General features: G+C 38.6%; 1 protein-coding gene across 1 annotated transcript; it reads right to left on the reverse strand.

The window, feature by feature from the left end:
• Positions 1-2,736: 2,736 nt before the first annotated feature.
• On the reverse strand, positions 2,737-16,766 carry LOC140228491 (cysteine-rich PDZ-binding protein-like). The gene is made up of 4 exons (XM_072308722.1): positions 16,681-16,766; positions 11,888-11,953; positions 4,755-4,910; positions 2,737-3,236 (listed from the first exon to the last, which is right to left on the reverse strand). Exons 1-4 carry the CDS (start codon positions 16,694-16,696, stop codon positions 3,172-3,174), a joined length of 303 nt encoding a protein of 100 aa, XP_072164823.1. The 5' UTR covers positions 16,697-16,766; the 3' UTR covers positions 2,737-3,171.
• Between the last annotated feature and the right edge of the window lie 202 nt (positions 16,767-16,968).

The raw sequence follows: 16,968 nt of genomic DNA on the forward strand, positions 1-16,968 counted from the left end.
CTTAATCATTTCAGTTTGCGTGTGTTGTTTTGCATTATACTTGTAGCTATGCACATTGTTCCATTTACTTACCCAGTGAAGTTGCAGACAACAACAAAGCATGAGTGGATGAACAATAAAGTGATTATACAGGAAATCATACACGGGGTAAAAGAGAAGTTACAGAGGGATGGACATATTTTGCAATCAGTGCTTTCTGGTTAGCTCTCCTAAAAAGCAACATATAATCTGCATGATAAGCCAATTCACAGTTATAATCTGAGCATGTGCGGAAAAAGGTCATTGCAGACGTTCTCTTCACTGGACTTGTAACTGAGATATCTAAAAAAATTGGAAAGTCTTCAGAAAGACTATGGTATAAATATCAATGTGTGAACCAGGTGCATATAGGTGAGTTAGAAATGCAGGTGAATATGTACTCCCTGTAACGAAATCAACAGAAGACATTCATGCAGCAATTGATTACCTCTTTCTTCTTGGTTGCTTTTAACTGCTCTTGTTAAAGATTATTCCATGTTTTGTACAATCTGTAGTTCCAGCGATCATGGCAGACTAGTGCAAACTGTGAACTGGCTTATTCATGGAGTAGACATACTTGTATATAAGGCACCCACTGGGTACGCACAACAGTGAGAATGTTAACACTTTTATTGAACTTTAAATGGCCCAGGAGCATGGCCATAGATTTCATCACATAATTTTCAAATGATGAGCTGCACATTTTCAAACCAAATCATTTCATTCTGCCCTGCTTGAATGTATGGGCATTTTACAAGTCTGTACATATAGTGTTCATGAAAGCTATAGTGGCCTACGGTTCTTTTCCTTCCATTGTAGTACATCCCTCCCCGATAAGACTAGCTGCACAGAGTACAGTTAAAGGTGCACTACAGTGGCTACACATAAAATGCAAGGGTACACTTTTTACCAAATGTTTTTTTTTTTTTTTTTCCATGCCATTCTAAGCCTGCACCTCTGAGTGCCACCCTTTCAATATCCAATATGGTTTGCATAAAGAGCTACTACCTTCACTGGAGTAGGATACACAGTGATATAATATGAACCAAGAGCAAAATGAATCCATAGGGGAGAACAGAGACAAAGAGTAATGGGTGTGGGAAGGAAGTGGATGAGACCAGAAACAGAAAGAGTAGCCCAAAGTTGCATTCGCTGTATGTAAGTTTTTAATGGGTCATAGGCAAGGAGTTATACACTACACAATTCTGCTCTGACCTAAGTGGCAATCTCTACGACCTTTTTCTCTTTTTTTTTTTTCTTTTTTTCCGGGGGGGGGGGGGGGGGGGGGGGGACCTGGTCAAAATTCATTAGCAATATGGGTCTATAGACTGTCGCAGAGGTCAAGTCTTCATGGAAATAGCAACTGCATCAACAAGAAGGAGACAAAAACATACCACAAAACACTACAGTACAATACAAGATTATAAATCTACTCATCTACTCATTGTAACGCTGGACAAATATACTGTTAAGACGGATATTAGATAAAAACATTCATGTACTGCACATGAGGATGTGCGCTTGATTTTCACTGTGCAGAGAAAATGCTTATTCTAGATCCACAACACACAAAAGAAATGTCACACAAATCATTAATAAACAAGAACCATCTCAAAACTTGAATGAGGATTATAATTCTGCTACAGTTGCAGATTTGTGTCAGGTAATATTGACAGGACTATCTACTCCCAAAAAAAGTTGTTATTCATAAAAGTGAAGCATGTCTCTGAAATAGTGCTTATTGTTGGGTCATCAAAAAAAAAAAAATGTTTCCGTCAGCATAATGCAAATCAACGAATTTGGCAAATCACTTCCTCATCATACAACTACAATGACTATTTTAAGAGTGCATCAAATCATCATATCAGATACCCAATTGACAAAAAATGATTACTCAATGTTTCTTTCTACCTGCTGAAGTTTGGCTAAAATTTCACTGAAATTTGCTCATATCTGCACTGACCCAAATCTCTTGCAATTTCTGCACCATTGGCATTCTCAATAATAGTACTATCTCCAGGGTGACTTACAGTAAGTCTTTCATATACACTACCAACACTACCTATGGGAAATGTGTGTTGTAGCAAAATCAGCCCATCCAATGGATTAAAACATGGCAAAGGGTGATAACATCAGTGATTTACAGGCAATGTGATGAAATGTGCATTGTTATTGTGTTTTCTTCATGTCAGCTAATTTTTCTACATACCAACATCACAGAAATGCTTCATGGCCCTCCTCAAGATACACTATTTATCTGAGAATATCTGTGCATACACTGTAAATATCCTCTGTGAAAAAGGAAGTTTATATTATAATTCAAGACACTCATTCCAATGAAAAGAGGCATTTCTTTTATCTTCATGTGCAAAAGAAAATAAAACACAGACAAACAAAGTAAGGGACAAGGATAGACACAACACCACAGGCACAGGAGCAGGCTAGATATTCTGAGGTACATTTCAGATGCCAGGGTAGATTGTCCACTGTCACAACCATTCGCACTAATGTTTGGTTACTCCAACCTACATGTATTCAGCACTATGCTGCAATGAGCTTTATACATGTACTTATGCTCAAACAATATCATTTCTAGGATGAGATTGAATCTTTCATCACAATATGACCTGGTTACAGAGTGATTATGTTGAAATACATGTAGTTCGTAGTTTTGCTTTCATGTGAATGCAGAACAAAGCGGTGTGCACATACGTGTGCACAGTACACAAGGCTTGTTTACATTCCATATACAGGTACTGTACATGTATACATTCTCCGATACTCGCTGACTGGCTGGCTGGCTACTAAGCTGCGTCCTCGATCCGGACCAGGCGCTATATTGGCTCAGAAACATTCTCAATTTCAGGGGGACGGGGAGGTATTCAACGTTGAACTTGCGCAGGTGCCAATTAGCACATAACACGCTCAAATCAGTTTCTCTACACTACATGTTCATCACACATGTCTGTCCACTGACAAGCCCTGGCGGCATCAAGTCTTGCAGGTGTGAGAGGCAAAATTCAAGCACAGTCCCATTTTGCACACAGCTTCTAATGACTGTCTCCTTTTGCCAGACAGATATTCTCTCTACACCAGCAATGACAATCCACTGCCCACATATATAGCAGTCCATCTCTGCACCCACTGCAACTGTTACACTGATGTCTGCTTATAGTTCTTTGTGTCTATGATCCTCTTTCCACACATTGCACATATTCCTGCAGCGGAGATAAAAGTCACATATTACGAGTTGTAGTCTTTACCTATCATGTGTCTTAATAGCAAGCTTCTTTATGGGACTAAAGTTAAGTTCATTATTCTAAGCTTATTAAATTCTAGTTACAAAAGCAAGAGTAGGATACATCAAAATTTGAATTTCAATGACATCAAAGAAAAACAGTGTGTAACGGAAGCACTGGAAATTATATATATATATACCTTGTATATACATGTATATATATATTTTTTAAAACTTTCTGATAGTGAGAGAACCGAAGTAAAATACTGAAACTTCCAAAAACTATACTTTTTAAAGGGGAAGGCTAGTACCTGATCAGTGGGAATCAGTGCGAATGCTGGGGGATGATTGTTCCAATCCTTGTGGGATTCATTTAAGAGTACATTATATATCTACTGTTGTGTGAAAATCATTTGCTTCAGAACGGTCTCATATTCAAGTAATGTGCAGATTAATGCCCCGTCACTGACCAGGGACGCTTACCTGGAAACATTAAACTGCACATTACTTGAATATGAGACCATTCTGAAGCAAATAGTTTTCACACAACAATAGATATGATAATGTACTCTTGAATGAATCCCATAAGGATTGGAACAATCATCTCCCAGCATTTCCACTGATTCCCACTGATCAGTTACTAGCCTTCCCCTTTAAAAGCAAATTACACAGATATGAATGAGATAGATATTCAGTGAGTTCTTCCAATTAGAAGAGTATCCTACATTAATGTTATCTTCAATATATGCAATTTTTGATATTTCTTATTTGTAACAGCCCTCTGGTGACAAGACCTTGTGTCTCAATTGGCATACAGTATATTTAAAAACCTCTTAACTCGGTTTTAAATATCACACATACTGATTTGAGTTTTTTAAAGGCACATACTTTGTAGACCCAGTGGTTTAGTCGAATGCCTACGCAAGCAGATGGTGCGTTTCCTACAGAGACCTACATGTATGCTATCGACTCCTCTTCAGCACGTAAGCTTTGACCCATTTCCATAAGTCCACAGAAGTCTGATCCACTGTAGTCAGTGGTCCAATCACAGTTCGGCTTCTTCTATATGTCATACTGAGAAGCACGCACCCTGGCATCACTACAGACTGTGTGATGCGCAGAAGACAACAAAGGCAACGTTACCTAGTATTGTAACACCTCCGCGCTTTACTCTTGATAACAGCTCAACTTCGGCAATCTTCGTATCAATGCCAAACGTGATTGGCACTATCATCCAAAAGCGCCCCCATAACTGCCAGGTCTATGCATCTTTAAACATTACAACCATTAATGTAATCCACAATAATGTTTCTACATAATTTGAAGTCAAGATTGATGTCACTTTGCCAAAAAGTATTTTTGCTCACCTAAAAATTTATGATATCTGAGATATGACTGTCATCCCAGGGATGACAAAATGTATCTTACACCCGATTTACAACTGTTGTCTCCCATCTGTGATACTGTATAAATATGCCATTATGTCAACCACACTTACCAACTTTGTAGGCACAGGCTTGGCAGTAGTGTGATCCAACTTGGTGCACTGACTGCTTGCAGATTCGACATTTCTTGAACTCCTTGGTGTACGGATTCATTCGAGCCTTCTTGGCAGTCAGGAGCTTGTTTTCACCAACTCTCCTTCCACCGCCCTCTACAATGCAAAGTACAAAATTAATTGTTACATTCTATACTCTTTTCTCCACTGGGATATACCCATTTTACATTGCATCAAATAAAGTGCTAAAATAGCATAACTTTCCTATCTCACTATTGACTGCAGGCATATCTATGGTTAACTCACTCCATTAGCCAAGAAACCTCATTCCAGCTACACATTTATTTATGATACAGGGCCGACGGAGCATTTTCAAAAGTGGGGGGCCCCACTTCCGGGTTTCATGAGCTAACAAGCAAAAAAAAAAAAAAAAAAAAGTCTTCAGTGCAACTTGTGGTGCCCCTTCTGAGTTTCTTTCAGCTGACAAGCAAAAAAAAAAAAGGTCTTCAGCTCATCTTTCTCCTTCCACTTCCAGGTTTCTTCACCTGACAAGCAAAAAAAAAAAATAAATAAATAAATGAATAAAGGGTCTTCAGCACAAAAACATAACCCTACTGCGCTCACACTTCAAGGTCTGTATCAATTTCTTTGTCGTGCCACTTACGCACTTCTGGGGTTAAAAAAAAAAAAAAAAGTGAGGGGGTGCCCAAAATGGTGACACCTTATGTATTCCTTTGTATGGTGCAAAAAAAGTAAATTTTTTTTTAATAATTTATAAATCTATTATAATATGTTCCCAAGTTGTCAATTTTGCACATTTCAGGTGACTCACAAAATGTACAGAAAAAAGAATAACATTGCAATATATACCATGCATATATATTATTAAAGGTTTTAGTTAAATGAATGCAAGATTTCATATCTCGTATGGTTGCATGGAATACATTCTTAATGATGACATGCTGATTAAATGAGTCCTCGGGTGATATCCAATGTCAATTTGAAATATACAAGAACACTCAATAACGAGACATGAAACTCGTCACTTTAAAGACGAGTTAGGTGATACGCTTTGGGTCATCAGATATCGGTCACCAGTGATTGACAACGAAACAATTAAATATAGCGACTTTAAGTTATATTTCTGCAATAATATTTTAGCAAAGTCGATTTTTTTGGACCTTCATTATTCAGATCATATTGTTAGTAACAATGCAAACCACATGGAAAGTCCTGTACGTGTGTCTGCGTGTGCAAGTAGGCCCAAGTAGATTAACAGGTTTTCTTAGTACAGTGTATCTCTACGATGACGAACAAATATAAACACGAACAAATTGAAACACGTCAATACAGTGTTCTAAAGATCGTCTTGACTTTAATAGTGGTCTTTTAAAAATATGAACTCTAGCCCTTATTTCCATAACCAAAACTGCTATATCGAATCTTGTCATTAATATGATCAGTTTGGAGAGCTCTTAAAGCTACAAGCCTGTAAAATTTTCCAGCAATTAAGCAATGAATCATCCAATCCAAAACAAAGGAAAATACAGCGAGTGCGTGTCTTTACAGAATGGGATTTATACCCGGACGAAATATGGTGCTATATTGTACTAGTAACTACTTGCTGACTTATTTTAAGGGCTCTGCTGGTTGAGTATCCATGTTTAGCTAAATGAATTGTAATTTGGCGATAAACAAAAATTCCCACGAGCAACAGAAACACTCTAACCTCCGATATAAAATAAGGGAAATTGCGTGTTTGTGTTCGTGGGGATGTGTATACTTGAGGAAATAGTGAAACAAATGACATAGGAGTGAAGCTGAACTGCCTAAGAAAAAAAGGAAAAATAAAGAAAGCCCTTGCAGCTACAAGCCTGTGAAATTTTCCGGCAGAAAAAGCAATGAAACGTCCAAAAACAAAACAGAGGCAAATAGAGAGAGTGTGTGTTTGTTTACATGACAATATGATTTGTACCTAGACGAAAGCGGCATTACCTCAACTAAAATAAAGAAAGAGACATAGCTTCTAACCACGTAACTAAATGGTAAGTCTTTTCGAACCAAGAGTGTGGAACGTAAGATGAATCATGACGATCACCCGTGACCGACACATCTTCAAAGGGAACAGTTAGAAGTGGAAGGAGTGTCAAGCATATTGTCTCAACAAAGCAATGAGACAATGACATTTAGGCATTCCATAATTTCGCTCTAAAATCAATGGTATTAATCATGTAGGCCTACCATTGCTTGCATAGTCCATAAACTTTGCTTTACAAACTTTCAGTGAAACGTGTCATAACATAACTATGTAACTCCATTAGCAGTGACTACTAGATAAACAAAGATATATCAAAATGAACGCTTAGCACATATAACTCAGGGGATTATAACCTGATACTCTGCTCTTCACTGCTCAGATGGCAACAACACTCATCACCTACGGCTGCGTATAGAGAAACAGCCATTACTTAAATAACAGTTTTGCCTTTTATTTGGCAGATCGACACACAACCCCTTTAAACACACTGTAATTGGCACGGAGGGACATGAAAGAACTCTTCATTAATACTAAACAGCATATGCATTCCACTCATGTGGCGCAAGATACCTCTAAAGCAACATAAAGCCTGTCTACAACTCCGTTATTGGGTCAAACAATACAGTACGAAATATCACAGAGATGAGCGAGACGGTATACACCTGGCTTAGAGTAAATCAATTCAGTTCTTTTTCCCACTCAAGTTGAAGTATTTATATAAATGCATAAATCCCCACCTTCAGTATAACAAAACAAACGTAGCGAAAAGGGAAGAGAAGACGAGAGCTGGCAAAAATATACTGCACAACTGCAATTTATAACCTTTTGTGTGACAAGTGAAGCAAAATGTATTAGATGTTATAGCAGTTGTTTTTTTAGCATAAACAGACAAATAGAGGACATGATACACATTCGTGAAGTCCTATTCTTTATACAGTCCCACATAATTCAGATGAAATTGTTTCTGTCATGCAACCAGGTGAACATTTCATGGGTGTGTCGGCGTGGGCAAGTAAGTCGATCAGACAGGATATGTAAATGAATATTTACCAATAGGTCTTTATACTGTTAAAAAACAGAAATCAAACATGGCGATAAGGTCTTTTAAGGGTCACCTTCACATTTACATGTGTATTTTCAAGTCGAAATTTCCAGTCGAAGCGCTTTGGTCTCCAACACAAAACAAAGGGATATTGTGTGTGTGTGTGCGTATAGGTGCGGTTACATGCGAACGTGATTTCTGCATAGGTGAAGGTGTAGTACTCCATTGAAGAAAAAAGTAAAAAAAAAAGTAAGTATTTTGTTTCGTGCTCTTGTGGGGTTCGAACCCGCAACCTCACGTCTCTGAAACGTCGCCTTTAACCACTCGGCCATACGTCTCGACGAGAAAACATGAGGAACGTAAAGTTATGTATGTCAAAGATGATTCAGTAATCGTCTGGTCGACATTCCATTCTCATTTTCAGTTTTAAACTGCAAAATTATCAACCTGATGAGATTTGCAAAAATAAAATGCGTGATTTCTGCAGCTTATTGTCTCAGCTACAACATACTATAGATTCAGAGGAAATAAAGCAAAATCAGCTGAGATAAAGGTGCTTAAACGTTGTCAAGGCAATGCATGGTTTAAAAAAAAATCACCTCCCATTGACATAACACGTAAACTTGTCCGATTTTGCGTCTTTACCTTTAATCGCAATTTGAAGTGTGATGGTAAGTCTTCTCGAACTAAGAGTGTGGAACGTAAGCTTCTACGTGAAAGATGAATCATGACGATCACCCGTGACCGACAAATCTTCAAAGGGATCAGCTATTAGAAGTGGAAGCCCTCGTGCCAAGCATATTGTCTCACCAATTCCAAAGCAGTGATACTCTTACATTTAGGTATAACATAATTTCCCTCTGAAATCAATGGTATTATTTATGTACAATTGCTTGCCTTGTCCATAAACTTTGCTTTACAAACTTTCAGTGAAACGTGTCATAACATAATTCTGTAACTCCATTAGCAGTGATTGACTACATAAATAAAGATATACGACATTGAACGCTTAGCGCGTATAACTAAGGGGGATTTTAGCCTGACGCTCTGTTCTTCACTGCTCAGATACCAACAACACTCACCACATACGGCTACGTATAGAGAAACAGCCATGGCGAAAATAGGGTTTTCCTTTTCTTTGGCAGATAGACGCACAACCCCTTTAAACACACTATAATTGACATGGAGGGACATGAAAAAGTTCATTACTACTACTGAGCAGTGATGCCTTGTACTCATGTGGCACAAGATACCTCTATAGCAACATAAAACCTGTCTACAATTCCGTTATTGGGTCAAACAATAACAACCTGGAATTTCAAAGAGATGAGCGAGACGCCGTTATACACCTGGCCTAGAGTTAATTCATTCAGTTGCCATTCCTGCTCCAGTTGAGTTATGTAAATTATTTTCCAACCTGTCTTGTGCAGTGTAACAGGAACAAACGTAGAGAAAAGGAAAGAGAAACGAAAGGTGGCAAGCGGGGCACTGTATACCAAGGGCAATTTACAACATTACGTATGATAAATAAAGCAAATACAACCTCCAGCCTCCGACAAAAAAAAAAAATGGAACTTGAGTGACTGTGTCTCGTGGGGTAGTTATATACTTGATAAGATAATACGATAAATGACATCGGAATAAAGCAGAACTGCCAAAAGAAAAACAAAGAAAGAGAGAGAGAAAAAATAATAGCGTCCTGCGGGTCTCGAACATCTCGTCCTAAGGTAGTGCATAATGACAATGCAGCGGGCTAAGCGACTATAAAGCCACACGGCTGTCCCGAAGATTGGATGTGAAATTCATAACTTAATATCATTTACAACATGAAAAAGTTCATTACTACTACTAAACAGTGATGCCTTCCACTCATGTGGCATAAGATACCTCTATAGAAACATAAAACCTGTCTACAATTCCGTAATTGGGTCAAACAATAACAACCTGGAATTTCAAAGATATGAGCGAGGCGCCATACACCTGGACTAGAATTAATCAATTCAGCTCCCATTCCTGCCAGTTATCTAAACGTACATGTTCCTACCTATCCTGTTACAATATAACAATAACCAATGAAGAGAAAAGGAAAGAGCAAACGAAAGGTGGCAAGCGGGACACTGTAACAAGGGGCAATTTACAACATTAAGTGTGACAAAATTAATGAAGCAAACCCAATCTCCAAACTCCAATACAAAACAATTAAGGGAAATAGAGCAGCCGTGTTCACGGCTTACGTATACTTGATAAAATAATACGATAAATGACATCGAGTAAAGCTGAACAGCCGAAAAAAAAAAAAGAAAAAAAGGGAAAAGTCCTGCGGGAGTCGAACTTCTCGCCTTCCCGTATGGCGTTATGAACACCCAGCGCGCTAAGCGATTACGCCAAATGGCTGTCCTGAAGATCGTTTGCGAAACTTAAATTTTTAATTATACAATCGTGACTGTTGACGGAGATGGCGCTATTCAACTTCCCACAAGTGGCCGCGTGGATTCGACCAATATACAGTTGCAAACAACGATCGCCAATCGTTCCGTACAGATTGCATTCTCATTTTCAGTTTTTAACTACAAAATTGTCGACCTCATGAGGAGATTTTAAAATATAAAATGCATGATGACTGCAGCTTATTGTCTGAGCTACAACATACATAAGTTTCAGAGGAAATGGAGCAAAATCAGCTGAGATAAAGGTGCTTAAACGTTGTCAAGTCAATGCATGGTCTAAAAAAAAATCACCTCCCATAGATAATACACGTAAATTTGTCCGATTTTGAGTCTTTACCTTTAATCACAATTTAAGGTATGATGATGTCATCAAATTTCAAAACCATGACATGGACTTGAAAGGCAAATGTTCAAAGTACAACATATCTGAATTTGGGATAATATTGAGCTTAAACAAGAGAGATACGAGCAAATGAATGTCAGAAACAGTACCTCAAAAAAATTAATTCCACTTTTTTGATTTCAGATGATGATATGATGACGTCATAATGTATTTCGGGAAATATTGATGCTTGAAATGTTATTTCCAATTCATATGCTTTTGTAATATGCAATAAAAACATAGGGTCACCCTGCGTTTTAAAGAGCTATGGCGAAATAAACAAAGACATGTTTTTCGCTATATTTCCACATAGACGCGCACACGAAATTTCAACTTTGACGCCAGCGCATTCCTTTGTTATAAGTCAAAATTGATCGGAAATCATTGGATATTGTTACTTAATGTATCAGGAATCCAAATCTGTCAAAACAATTGCATTTTCATGTTGCTTACGCGCACTGCGCGCGAAAATGCGCGGACGGACGCCTACGCGCGGAACGCTTAAAATTGTCTGAAACTTCGAGATTTCCCATTGGAAAGTTGTTTTGAGCCTTTTAAAAGTTTGATGCGCGCGTACGCGCGCGTAATGATGTCCTAGGTAATTAGCATTAACATGTAAGATAGAGCGTGACCTAAACTTAATGTCCACAGAAAATGATACAGAAATGACCTTTAGTTATGAAGTTATGATCGATCATGTAACATGGTCCGAAAATCACAAAATGGCGCCTAGATGACGTCATAGATATGTTACTGTCATGAAAACCTTATTGTGGCTAGATTTTGTCATGAGACATGTTCCCTGAAAATGTCATGTTATTCCGTAATGTCATTCTTGAGATATTGATGACACAAAATTGTCCAGAAAGAAAGAAGAATAAAAAGAAATAAAGAGAGATTTTGACAATCACAATAGGTGATACGCTGATAGCGTATCACCTAATTACATATTCCTTTTGGCTCAGTAATCTCCACTCTCAACTTTTTCTCATGAAATCCTTGCTCAATGTTTCAGAAGATTAAGTACCAGTACTTTCCACACAATATCAACTAGGCAAATCCTTGCCAATAGCTCATTCCAGCCAGCTATTACTATTAGTTGACCATCACAAACACACATGCAGGAATAAAGAGATGCCAAATGGATGAAGAATTCCACACCAAGGATTAATCAAGATTTTCAGGTGCAAGACATATGTCTCTATAAGTATTTTAGATGCAAACCTGTTGTATTTCTTGCGCCTCGTTTCCATGGGTCTGGTGTGATCACCTTCCCAAGCTTCTTCTCACCTGTATAACAAAAGCAACGAAAAAAACAAAACAAAAAAAAACATAGCAATGAAAGTACCCAAGCACCTTTGTTGATAATCGTGTACTTCGATATCATTATACCCCGGCCAAACAAAGTTTGAAGGGGGTATATAGGAATCAGCGGACGGTCGGGCGGTCGGGCGGTCGGTCCGTTGCAAATCTTGCGTCGCGAACTACTTCCTCAGTTTTCAACCGATTCCCATAAAACTTGGCACAGATGTGTGCCTTGGGTTGTAGATGTGCAAGACGTATTTTTTGACAGTACCCAAAAGTACGTTGCCATGGTAACGGCATATTATGGGCAAAAATGGGTACAAATCTTGCGTCGCAAACTCCTCCCACAGTTTTTGATCAATTTTTATGAAATTAGGTACAGATGTTCATCTGAATATGTTAATGTGCAAGACACATATTTCCGCAGTGGCAAAAAGTGCATTGCCATGGTAACGGCATGTTATTGGTAAAATATAGGGCAAAATGCTTCATGGCAAAACTGCTTCATCAGTGTTCTTCCAATTCTCATGGAATTCATATTGAATGTTTGTCTTAGGATATAGGTCAGCATGACACATTTCTTGACAGTGACAAAAAGTATGTTGCCATGGTAACAGCTCACATATTATGAGCTAAAATGATGGAAAATTTTGTGTTGCAAACTACTTCCTCAGTTTTTGCCCAATTTCCATAAAACTTGGTACAGATGTGTGCCTTTGGTTGTAGATGTGCAAGACGCATTTTTCGACAGTACCCGAAAGTACGTTGCCATGGTAATGGCATATTAATGGCAGAAGATGAAGGAAAGATCTTGCGGATTTAACTACTTCCTCAGTTTTTTGACCAAAGCTTATGAAATGTTGTTTTGACCAAAGCTTATGAAATGTTGTTTGGCGGGGGTATAACCAGTCGCTGTAGCGACATTTCTAGTTTGATTTGAATTGAATTGTTTTGTTCTAATGTGGCTGCTCAAGCAATGGCTGTTTGTATGCAAGAAATATATGTGACAAGCACCTTTACGTCGCCTCCAGAAGACTACACAATGGGGATGAAGTGTATTGCCAAGGGGTGCATCCAGTTGCAATCACTGCAGCCAGGGGACTTGCACAAGGGAAGTCATGACTGATTGTCGTCCATGGTTTCTTATCCACCAAGCAATCAAGTACAACAGCTCTACGAGTGTATACCTTGAGAAGCAGTCTCAACACCAAGTCTGCTCATATGTATTATAATGTTTGTACAATTGTAGAGTACACTGTACTGAGCAACAAAGTCAAATGTTGGAGCCAAAATAAACACTGGGTTTTGGTTCAGCTAAGATTTGGATATCTACCTTGAAATGACATCGCATTAAAGCATGTGGAGGGAAAAAAGGGGAAGGGAAAATATCTTGTCAGCATTGCTATTCTTATTCTAGTTTTTAAGTTCCTTCAAAATATTTGGAAAAATTAAAAAGAAAAATGATCAGCATACCAGTATCCATTGTGCCTGTTCATGTAAGAGGTCAAAGAAGTCCTTGGGTATATAGACCAGTTAATGTTTGAAAATTACATTCATACAAACATCAAATGTCCTCCACACCATTTTGCTCACGATAGCATTGTTTACTAGTATAAAGTAAAGGTGGAACACTGAACGCAACATCCTCAAACATGAATTTGACACTCTCTCAGATTAGTCTGAATTGTGGCTGATGAATGTTAACATCAAAAAGTGTGCTGTCCTTCAAATAACCAAGAAGAGGAAGCCTAGAATTCACACATACCATCTTGTTGGAAAATGCATACTTATGTACCAACAAGTCCATCATAAAGCTGTCACACCTTGAGTAAAAGTTAGAGAAAACTTAGAGAAAACTTAAAAATGGGAGTAAAAGTGAGATTTTCATATATGATCAGGCTCTTGTAAGACAACATACATGTATGAAATATGGAGCAGAAGCATGGAACCCCCACATGACTACCTGTGTTGAAGATCTTGAAAAGGTAAAAAAAAAAAAAAAAATGTTGCTCGCTTTGTCCATCAACTTGAAGACAGTTAGTACATCATAGTATCATATATCTAACTTATTCAAGGTTATTGCCAAACTGGGACCCTGGGAGGACCCACTGGCATTGCACAATCACTTTTTACTGTAGCCCGACCAGATGCCGTGCGAAGCACAGTGTCAGACGATCTCTGATACACCAATCTACTAATTTAAAGACCCTCGAGCACAGCCACACAACAACATAACTGTTGAAAATTTCTACCGGTACTTTCTTATCACAAATTTTACGAATCACTCACTTGAATTGAAATGCTTGGACTATGAGCATGGTACAATGTATATCAGTCCATAGTTAGCCCTCACGCAACATACACTGAGCAAAAAGTCCAATCTTAACCCGGAATGCTGGTCATCGTTGGACGATTCAAAATAAATCTTTCCCAGCTTTGAACAATGCAAATTGCGCTGCTCGAGTTTGTACGCCCGCACTGTTGACAGTGCCCCCTTTGCCCACCATTGTGCAGTGCAGCACCAATATTTCGAATCATTTCTGTGATTTCTATGATTTCTGCAGCGTATACAACTAAAAAAGGCTTCATTTTCGGTACATTGTGAAATCTGTATGTCAATATCCACAGCTAAAGACGGAAGCTAAATAGATGGAGTTTTCATCCTACATAGTCTGAGTAACAAATATGGTGTAGTAAATTCAGAAAAGTGTCGGCGCCCCAGAATTTAAAGACTGCGTGGCCTCCAGTAGGTATAGCCCTGTCGCAAAACTTGTCCGTGTGCAAAATAACTCAAAAAGTAGTGAACGGATTTGAATGAAACTTACAGGAAAGGTTGAGAATGACACAAGTAACAGATGATTAAATTTTGGTAGTGATCCGAGAATTTTTTCGGAACTTATGAAGGATTTTTGAGATTTTGGCAGGTAGGGTCAATGAACTTGGGAGTTCAAGCTGCGCATTTTTGAGGTTTTCATACATGCACTAAAGTGCATGCTCCACTTTCTGCTAGGGCGAGGCGCGCCACGTAGCTGAGGGTTTACGATGTAAAAAAAGGCTTCTATATTGGGAAATTGGGCGATTTTTCAGCATGTATACCTATGGGTGGAAATCACTGATCTCTATGGAAGAGCCCAAAGAGCTTTTCCCCGGTGGTGGAGAGGAGAAAAATCTCTTTGGGAAGAGCAAGATCATCGGTGGAAAGTAGCTGCTTGGCGGAGGTCTGCACTCTCAGAGTGCTTTTATAGTTTTTACTGTGATCTTATTTAGATTCTAGGGAATAACTTTCCTTGTCAAAATTGAATAGATACTTAGACTAAGAATAAAGATAGCAATTTTAGTCGCTGGACATACATTTTAACAAAATGGTGTACAAATCTATGTAATGTCTAATGTAATGAAGTTGTTAATGCTGTGCAAAATTGATGATAGTCATAGATTAGGGCTAGGAGTCGTACTGAAATAAATAATGCTTAATCATAGCATATCGCAAGAGAACTAGAAGTAAATTCATAGAACCTACTAGGCCCTACTACTACTAGAGTCTAGTCACTAAAATAGGGCTAGGCACTAGCTAGTATAGTAAGGGTACTAGGTCTCGCGCAGGGACCTAATGATCGCGCATAGCGTAACTGCGTATAGCAAGCGATATTACGCGTAGGACTAAGCGCAAAATTTGCCGATACGCCCATGGAATAAACATACCTGACAACCGCTAAACATGAGAAGGAAGCAGGTAAGAAATTTTGATTTCAAACAAATTTTTCACTAAATTTCCAATTTTTTGGAACAAACTTTTCACTAAATTTCCAATTTTTTACCTTATAATTTACCTACCTTAGCTTCAAATCTTTTTTTAAGGATGTTGTAGCCTAGACGTGTCGTCTCGCTTGTCTCGTTCGTATGATCGTAGCCGATAGAATTCGTAATTTGTTCGATCGATCGTTTATAATATTCTACGAAAGCCGAAGCACGTTACAGCCGCAGAGAGGGGCAGACAGTTTCACGCATGAAACTACATAGGGCAGCTGCGCGACCTTTACATACCCCGAGAAATTGAATGCATAAAAAAAAGTCTGACATACAAACGGCGACAGCGCACTAGATGTCTACTCCGTCATCGTATCATCAGGAGATTCTGGGAGGTGATTTTTCTGCATTTTCGTGATATTCATTGAGAAATTCAGGTACGATTATCATTATGGAATAACTTCTATTATAAAAGCATTTCAAATTTTCGTGCGCGATATCTAGACCCCTAAACCATACCTTAATCAGTAGTTTCTAGTGTAAGTTAAAGTTTAGTGAGTGCTACCAGTAGTTCAGTACCACAGCACAGGTCCAGCCTCCAGGAAAATAATCTATTTTCTCTGTCAGCTGATGATCATACGGCAATCATACATGGACTCGGAGGAGCAACAGGGATTACGTTTAAGACTCAACATAGATCTAAATTTAATTTAATAAGAAACGCCAAGATATCAAGTCGGTCGTTTTGCAACTATCGCTGCTGTAACGTTAGTGTTTGTGCTGTGACGTATGTGCAATAAACAACAGTCCCACGCCTAAAAAATTGCGTCTCTTCATCACATAATTGGACGGGAACCCTGGTGGGCCGGGGCCCTAGTGCTAGCTACTACAGACTATTGTTACAAAGATGACGTTGTTGTTACGAAAATAAGGACAAACAGAACTTACACTACAAACGTACTTACATTTTTCACAAACCATGATGAGAGATGGTGTCCAGTTTGAAGGGAAATTAACGCTCTAGGCCTACTACACGTACTACACCGTAGAAGAATGAGAAGTGATCAAAGAATACAGCTACACAACAGAAGGGCGGCCGGGCTGCGATTTTTTTTTCCGTAACCCTAACGCGTCGAAATTGCCAATTGTGTCACTTGAGCAAAGACTATCAGTGTACTTAGCTGGTTTTGTACGCATGCGCTTGGACTTCTTACTGTACTGCTGTACACGCACTGCTGTACAGTATGTACACA

Source organism: Diadema setosum, chromosome 1 (assembly GCF_964275005.1).
Source record: "Diadema setosum chromosome 1, eeDiaSeto1, whole genome shotgun sequence".
In the NCBI taxonomy this organism is placed as follows: domain Eukaryota; kingdom Metazoa; phylum Echinodermata; class Echinoidea; order Diadematoida; family Diadematidae; genus Diadema; species Diadema setosum.